Raw genomic sequence first — 9,267 nt, 5'->3', positions numbered from 1 at the left:
CACCACAAGGAGGTGGAGGTACAACTTGGACGTGAGAGGCTGAAGGTCCTTACTAGAGGACTTCGTTGGCGCATCACGAACCAACCACGACTCTCTCTAAGTACCATCGCAGCGTGTTGCTTTGAGGACCGAGAGAGTCATAGTTACTCCCACACAATCCTTTTTGTATTCTTCTATTTCGATTGGATCCGGATCGTCACAGTTTTTAAGTATGAAATCTTCTTTGAGATCTTCAAACTTATATTCCCTGTCTACGTCATAAATTATAAGAGTAGGATTTATTTTCCTTGGCTCCTCTACTTTCAATTTCTTTGTTGTTAGGTTTATTCTTTTCACAAAGTCCCCGTCTCTTTCATCCACCTCCACCATTACTCCTTTTCCTCTCATTTGCCTTATTGCCTTTATCCTCAGCCTTTTATTTGTACTTGTCAGTTCCTTTATAACCTCCTTTATTTCACTATTCGTTCTCGCATCTTCGTCTTCTTTTATAGGTATAATTAGTACTACTTTGTGCGTAGTATCTGACCTCCTTTCTTTTTCTTTTACAGCACCTGTAGCAGTCCTTGGAGTTCCTGCCGTAACATTGGCATAGGAGAGTCCTTTAGGCCTCAAGTCAGCAACAGCTTGGTAAGCAGCTTTCCATTTTTCTTTTTCTAAAACTACATTATGTAGTCTATTTTCTAGTACTGCCCATTTGGACAATATGTATTTTATTGCAGATTTTGTTATTTTGTTGTTATCATTAAACATGAATGTCTCGAGCTGTTCCTTTGTCTCCATCATCTCCTCTACTTCATTTACTCCTGTGCTCTGTTCTAATCTTTCATATCCATCCTTCTCATTTTCAGAATCACTCAGCCTTGTGTTCCCTTCATGCGTCTCTTCAGTGTCTTTTTGGGTACTACCCGAAGGAGGTGGTGATCTACTTACAGATCCCCTTCGCGCAAACAGCAATTCTCTTTTTCTCTCTTTTTCGGCGTTCAGAGTTTCGGTTACTTTCGTGCCAGCATTAGTCGTTACCAAAGTATCAGCCAAGTTTTTGTGTTTTTGTTTGAGTTTTGTTCTTTCCATGTATATCCCACGAGTATGGCAGGAAAAAAAATGTCCACTCAGGCAGAGCCTCCATCACCTGGGTAAGGCGACATATATACCACAGAGGTTGCGCCAGGTGCCCCTGGGGGTTCGTTTGCGGTCGCGCAACTTAACCTCCCCGCGGCCATGCAGCCCCAGACACGATGCCTCCCATCCTGGCTTGAAAGGGACCTCGGGGCCCGGGTGCGTTATGCCCGTACTACTGTCGAATCGTCAGTAGCCTCCTGGGGAAAGTAGATAGGAACAGATGTCCGTGGTTGATTTAACGTGCGGTACCTGCTCAGAGAGCTTAATCACACGACCCCCATGGGTGCGGAATTGGGATAAGCCCAATCAGCTCGTTCCAGCAGGCCAGGAACTACCAGTAGCGCCTCCGAGTTTGTAGGACTCTTCGGCAACCCACCGGTTGGGGCGAGCGCCTGTCCAACGCTCTACCAGCTGTGCAGGACTGGTGCCCGAGCAGATACGCTGCTCACCCGTCGAGGCCCGAGAGCCCCTAACCAGCATGCGGCTTCAACCACTACCCCCACGAGTCCGACCTCAATTGCCGGGACGAGGGACGAATCCCCCTGGGCAACCCGACTCCCGTGGTACCAGTCAAGATCACTGGTTGGATCTTCGTGGCCGAGACCACTCCCAGCTTTCGGAGGCCTACACCTCCCAGGCAGTGGTCGGCCTATGTTCCTCGGGAACATCGGCTTCTCTTATTCTCCTTTCAGCATCGCCCTCCTTCTCTGAAATACAATCTTCGCATACACACCAACACTTTCATACCTTTCCTTACATTCCAACATGCGACTCACATCCACACTGCCATTCTCGCACAATCACACCCCACTCACTTAGGTTCCTCACATCACCATACATTGGACACTCAACCAACACATGCTTTTAATTCTCTCTCTCCGCTCCGCATGCACAGCTCTCACTCTCAGACAGACCACGCTTATACAGGAATTCATTCAAACTTCCATGCCCTGTCAGGATATAGCCCAGGCTCAAGCTAGGCTCGAACTCTCGGCACTCACCCGCGAACCTTACATTCTTTATAAATTCATACGTCACTCTTCCTTTCTCGCACTTATTCCATCTATTCTGCCACATCTCATACAGCCTTTCACTCACCAATTCCATACATCCTTCCACACCTTTCTCACGCAAGTATAAAAAGGAGGAGACATTGAAAAAGAGAAAATATGATATTTTGAAGCCATTGGATGCTTTATTGCCGACAACATCTACACCGAAAAACGCACAGCCTGTGATACCTAAAACACTCGTAGACGAAAATGTTTTTGAAACCACGCGTAACCCGCCCGAAATATCCCTTCGACACTGGTTAAGATCGTCGGAAGGTCGACAAATGATGTGAAAGGATTAGGGGCCATTAGGACAAGAGTACATGGACGCTTTCCTCGGTGTTGATGAGAAGAAAGAAATTGATAATGTATACGGAGTCTATTTCGACGAAAATGAAATGCGCATCGGAAACAAGCGATTTGCGATTGACAAAGATGACAATATAATCATAGGAAACACGCGGTACATTGGAACGCCCAAATTGTACGAGTTGATCTTCAAAAAAAGACCTGATTACCAGGAGGATGATTTGCAAAAATACAAACACATATTATTGGCGACAAATGCGCATAAACGCAATTTTGATGTGCAATGCCGTGTGAAGAGTAGCAAGGGGGACAAGTACAAATATATAATTGCACCGTTGACGCGGGTGGAATCGAACGACCCAAAATCTGCCATGGGAATGCCTCGCGCTATGACGCTAACCAACAATAAGATTGATTACGTGCATTGGGACGACCACAACGAGCTAGTGGATCGCCTACGATTGCTCGATGTTTTGCGCCAAGCCGGCAACAACGCGCATGACAACGAGATCCTGTCGATTATCGAGGAACTGCAGGAAGCGGGCATTATTATAAATTAAACGAGGATCCCGACAATCTATTCAGTTCATCGTGTGAGATTTTACAAAGCATTGAAAAAATGTCTATCAATAAATTTGGATTATTCGAGAGGAGAAATGATGCAACCCGTGGCACTAACGATCAATGGTATAGATTGATTAGAAGATGCGTGCGCAAAAACGCTCTGCATCGCGTCGCTACAGATTATGACGCGAAATCGCGCAAAATTCGCCGTGTAGTGCAACCTGAGGCGGATACCAATGTCGTCAACAAATTGTACCTGGAAGATGCTTTAAAACATTGATGATCCATCAGAAAGAGTCAGATGAGAAGCTGGCTGCGTTAGAGAAGGATGTACGAGCGTTGGAAATTGCGATAAAAGAGCTTCTGCGTGTGCCAAACACTATCTCAGATACAGGCATCTAATAAGCGGTTGGCTCAGAAACGTCTATCAAACAGTTGTGAAACGTCTAGAAGGGATTCTCGAGTGGTTGCAAACAGTTGTTGAACAGCTACTGTTACGTCCCGTTCGCAGTCGCGGCGTGTTATTCGCGAGTGTATGATTCGCGTTGCACGTACTCGAACTATTGCGCGAGACAACGTCGTATTACGGAAATTTTTCCGGAGATACTCACGACGAAGGGTTTTCCGACAAAGGTTGCACGATGCGGAGGAAAGGGAAAGAATGTGTTACCCTTAAAGCAGTTACGGCGTGGAGCCTATCTGTAATTCTACAGTTATAATCGTGGTTCCGTCTTCTATCCTCGCCGGGACGCTATCTGGGTTACGCGAGTAGTCTTCGTATATAGACTCGCAAAGTTCGCATAGGTCACCCGCCCGTGAGAGGGTGAGGCGGTTGCTGCAAGTTCCGCAAACTATCCCAACTAATAATCCACCTATGGTTAGGCTATGTTTCCGGATCCGTGTCCAGAACAATTGAGAAGTTCGAGGTAACGCGGCGAAGCATGAAAGACAAAGAGCGGCTTTAGTTTCAAAATGAATGTACCCGATACCGACTTGACAGTAATACGGAGGCTCGAGAGGTATTAGGAGATTAACTCCTGGAAGAGAGGTTACACCTCTAAAGGGGATTGGGCACATCTATACCTGCCACGTTAGTTGTATTAAAAGATCATGCGTTGTTCGCTCGTAGATGGTTGATGAGACCGGACGTTGTCGAGAAGTCGGTAAATGTCGGTAAAGTGAGTCGATGTGGCGTCGATATAACGTCGGCAACTATCGGTAACGATCGTCGGTAAAGGCCGTCGGTAAAAGCCGGTGGTAAATCGTTGGTAAGATCGTCGATAAAAGAACGTACGTCGGTATATTGTCGGTAACGTCGGTAGAAGAACGTATGTCGGTATAATGTCGGTAATGTTGGTAAAAGAAAGTGTGTCGGTATAATGTCGGTAATGTTGGTAAAAGAACGTGTGTCGGTATACTGTCGGTAAATCGAGAGTGTTCTTAATTGATTATTGTTTAAATGACTACTTTGTTGTACGGATTTACGAAGTTATTTCTTGAGACACGAAGATTTTTAAGAGATTGAATTATTTGCGTTTTTCCGTGTTAGAAGTTCGAGAGTTGTACCGTGTGCAGTGGACGACCCTAGTTTTATAGCCTGACCCTTTTTTTTATAGCTTCCGCAGTGACGATGGAAAAGAGGAAAAATGCGTCGGAGATTTTTCTAGAATGTTCTCTTCCACGTGGTAGAACCGTCTCTGAATTTGCTAACACGCGCGATTCCTTAGGTTAACATGAATTTCACTTACCTTTAGTAGCACTTTCTTGATCGTGTCGGCTCGTACTTGGAGGTAGTGCGTGCGGCGAGGGTCGTTCACTGGGATGTTTGGCGGCGGCAGGCGTCGTGGTTGGAACGTTATTGGTATGCACTTCCACTGTAGGAGTTCGTCGTTGTTATTATTTTTAATGTTGAAAATGTCCTCGTATTCAGGATCGGCCTGATACTCCACTCCGAGAAATTGAGAATATTCCTCGGTCGCTGATTCACGATAGAGTCGGTTTAGTTTTCGTAGTTGATTCTTCCTTCCCGCGCGTCGCGTCTTAGGCATATTGAATTTGATGCATCCTCTGAATGATTACTCAAATAAGGAGGGTTGATATGCGGCGGACCTCACTATCAATTCCTTATTTTGGCAAATGCTGAGAATGTTAATTCTAACTGTGATGAGCGGTGGTCCGCTCCAAAACAGTTTAAATTATTCTGAATTCAAATGCCGTATGACAGATTTAAACGCTATCGTATTTTATCACGGGAGTGGAAGTTTTGAAGAGTACTGAACACTAGTTTTCACACATGAATACACTGATTTATTCGTATAGTAGTACAGGATTTGAAACTAGAACTTAGAATTTAGACTTAGACTTAGAATTTAGATTTTAGAGTTAGGATATTATACTTAGAGTTAGAATTTTAGAATTAGAGTTAGAATTTGGACTCAGAGTTAGAATTTAGAAGTGCGACTGTACTGTTCGGTGTCGCGCAGAGAACTGACGAAATTCGGGACTGCTCTGAGGTCCTTCGTTTCGGCGGCTCGGGCCTGCGGCGGCCTGGAGAGGGGGAACTCTCCGGAGTAGGGGCTCTCACCGTGGTGGGAGACCCTTAGGCGCTACGAAGAGCCACGCTTAGTTTCTAGGCGGAGTTAAGCGTCATGGCCGGCTTTGGCGCGCTTTTCAAATGATGTTTGATAGTTTTAGGATTTATTTCTTATAGATGGAAAAAAATTTACATACCCGGACATAGTAATGAAGCCGAACGTGACACCTCCCCCCTTAGAAGAAAATGTTGGACCATGTTCCAACGTTTTCCGATCTTAGTAGTAGAATTTACAAGGTATAATTTTGTTAACTTATCATTGATCTATACTCCTTCGTTGAAGAGGTTGCGCAGTTCTTTGTAGTCTATAGGCACTTCACTTTGGACTTTTTCTGTCGGGGGTGCAAAAACTTCGGTCGTCGAAGGGGGATTTAGGGGTGTTAGCTCTCGTCCGTTGTCCTGGTTCTCGTCCGCTGGTTTTCCGAGGTGCAGTAGAACGTTTGTTACTGAGGTCCAAACGGCTCCCAGGAGGTGCAAACTCCATCCATATACGGAATGGAGTGCGTAGCCATGTATCAGTGTGTCGATAATTAGTTTGGCGACACGGACGATGACGAATATTCCGAGGATTCCAGCGCTTGCTGATCCGAAACTTACGAATCCTTTCCACAAGCGGGCTCCCGTATTTTCTGCTAGCTGGTCGAGGGTTTTCTCGTCCAACAGGTTTAGCATAGAGAGGCTTCCCGCGGGGACTTCTTGTCCCATTGCTCCTCTAGCAATTGTATTGAGCATAGAGGGTTTCTCCATGGGAAACATAATGTGGTCGCGAAGACGATCAAGGTCTTCGCTGGTATAGATGCCGCTGGAGGCGAGTGAATCTGGACTGACGTATCTCCATTGTGGTTTGGTTAGTGGTTGAATCATCGGCGGCGCCATTGATTCCACTGGCTTTGGAGTTAAACGATACCAGATGTTGTGTACTTGATACATCGCTGGAAGTAGTTCGTGGCAATCCCTGGGTGTTCCTGTTTTGGTAAGTATCCTTGATCTTGGCAACAGGAAGAGGGATTTGTTTTGGTGGGTGACGGGGAGTTCGTTGTAGCATCTTTCAGCTTGTCGTACTCGGCACTCCACCGGTACGCATTTGATCAAATGGAGGACTTCGCCTGCCGTAATGGCGGTGTAGCCTGGTGCCTTCATGATTCGATGCGCCATTTCGTCCGAGGCAATGCTGGCGAGAGAGAGAGCGTTTTGTAGAATTTGTCTCTCTAAAGCACATTTTTGCTCCATTATGTCTTGATACAATTGTGTCAATTGTGTTTTTAAGTGTTTTTCCACGTAAATGAATTTGGAATTTACGTAGGAAAATATATCGAGGTTATCGATCGGGACTCTGGAGTGGCCCTTAAACGTATGTCCAGGTTGAGTCTCGAGTATGCAGAGTTTGGGATGTTCCGTCCTCAAAATTCTGTAGCCGCACACATTTATTTCCGTGGTTCGTGCTAAAGCAAAGGTGGTTTCTTGCGTGGTGACTGTGTAGATAGTCGGTGATTCCCTCTGTGTGGGCTTAGATGAGAGGCGGTGTGCTAGGCCTTGGTAGAGAACGTCGTAGCGATTGAAGTGGCAGTTATCGCTGGGTAGCGCCGTCCAATATGTGGTTGAGCCATCTGCGTCGTTGCATTCTCCTTCAGCTACGAGACATCGAGCACCGGAGGGTAATATTACTTCATTGGTGCTATGTCTGACGGGGAGCTCGAGTCTTCGAGTGGTAATTTTTATAGATGCTTGAACGACCACGTTATCCCAAGTGCCAAACGGGTCGCTGAACTGAGTTCCGAAGCATGTTCCGTCGGTTCTGGTGGTTCCTGCGAGGGTCAAGCTACGGTGGTTGGTGGTATTCACCTTGATGTCCGTGATGAGGCCGTTGTTTCCCAGGAATATAGTTCCGGTGTTGTATAATTTCTTGCAGGTTTCTGCCGATACTTCGCGGATGTATTCGCGCCTTCCATTATGCACCAAGGATACATGTGAGTGCATCCCACAGTAGTAGATAGTTCGATCAATTTCAACTTTACATTGGAGTCCGATGGTGTGGTCGAATTCGCTCAGTTGTAACAGTTGTATATATACTTCTTCTTTGTCCGCTTCAATGTTATCTAGGTTACATTCTCCGATATCCGTGAGGGATAGTGAAGTAATGTTTAGACCATGCCCTCCGCAGTCATAACCTATTAGTCCGTTAGAGGTTATGACTAACAGCGAGACTGTTATAAGGATACTTGCGTAGGTCTTCATTCTACTGAGGTTCGTCGATTACTGGCCGGTCCTCCGCCGATGCATCCAAGATATAGTCGTCTGGCCCGGAGTGGGGGTCTTCCTCGATAGGAGTTTGATGTGGGGAAGCTTTTAGCTTGTCTTCGTGTACAATTTTTGTCTTATTTCTACTTACGGCTAACTTAACGTTACGATTACCTAAAAGACTAATGATTTTATAGGGACCGGTGTACTGATTGCTTAATTTGCCTTTATTTGGTTCTTTTAATAAGTACACATAGTCTCCCACTCGAAACTGTTGGGCGTTAACTCGGCGGTCGTAGTAGACCTTCGACCTTTGTTTAGCGGCTATTAAGTTTTCGCGGGCGACGGCTTGGGCGTCACTCAGTTTATTAAAAAGGTTTGTGAGATAATTAGCGTAACTCTCGTCCGTAACGTCGGCGACATCGGGGTAGTGGGAAGGCAGCTTGGCTATCCTCCCAAAGACTAATTCATGGGGGGTATATCGCGTCCCTTCGTGTACGCTAGTATTATAAGAGAATGACGCTAATTTTAAGTACTTGTCCCAATCATTGTTTCTATCTACGTATTGCTTTAAGTATTCCCACAAGACATGGTGGGAGCGCTCTATTGAGCCATTGGATTGCGGCCGGTAAGCCGTCGTTTTGAAGTGCTTAATTTTAAACCTTTTCGCTATGTTACGCATTAGGCTATTTAGAAAATGCGATCCCTGATCTGTTAGAATAGCTTTTGGCGCTCCGAAGACGCATATTAGTTCATCGGTGAACGCGTCAGCTACGTCGATCGCGTTAGCGTGTTGCAGAGGGATTGCTAAGGAATATTTTGTTAAAAGGTCTTGTATGGTAAGTATATATTTGTTATTAGTCCGTGTGACGGGTAACGGTCCCATAATGTCCATCGAGATTTTATCGAAGGCTGTGCCAGGAGTGTCCGTTAGAACCATGGGTTGTCTGGTCTTTACGCGGACTAATTTTTTCAGTTGGCAAGGGCGACATTTTTTTATAAAAATTTGAATGTCATTTTTCATACCGTTCCATTGGTAGCGTTTCTTTATACGTTGGTATGTTTTTGTGATGCCTTTATGGCCACCGATCGCTGAATTATGATTTTCGGCGATAATATTTTCTCTTTCGGCTTTTTGGGGAATAGATATTTCGTTATTACAAATAAATATTTTTACATTGATTTCGCTTAGAATGCGCGTTAGTAAAGAGTGTACCGCGTTCCAGGGGACGTTGTCGATATCGCCTCTGGCTAATGAGATAGAAGACAGTTCCAATTCTCTGACGACATCCAACAGCGATTGTAATGATTCTTTTAGTATCTCTTTTTCGGTAATTCCCGATTCGCGTTCTTTGACGACTAACGATATAATTTGGCGATTTCCGTCGCGGT

General features: G+C 45.4%; 1 protein-coding gene across 1 annotated transcript; it reads right to left on the bottom strand.

The window, feature by feature from the left end:
• Nucleotides 1-5,807: 5,807 nt before the first annotated feature.
• LOC146723329 (uncharacterized) lies at nt 5,808-6,784 on the bottom strand. The gene has a single exon (XM_085482477.1). The coding sequence runs from the start codon at nt 6,775-6,777 to the stop codon at nt 5,902-5,904; it is 876 nt and encodes a 291-aa protein (XP_085338603.1). The 5' UTR covers nt 6,778-6,784; the 3' UTR covers nt 5,808-5,901.
• Between the last annotated feature and the right edge of the window lie 2,483 nt (nt 6,785-9,267).

Source organism: Nylanderia fulva, unplaced genomic scaffold, assembly GCF_048542155.1.
Source record: "Nylanderia fulva isolate GAGA-0341 unplaced genomic scaffold, ASM4854215v1 Scaffold208, whole genome shotgun sequence".
Lineage (NCBI taxonomy): Eukaryota > Metazoa > Arthropoda > Insecta > Hymenoptera > Formicidae > Nylanderia > Nylanderia fulva.
This window is presented reverse-complemented; position numbering and strand designations above follow the sequence as displayed.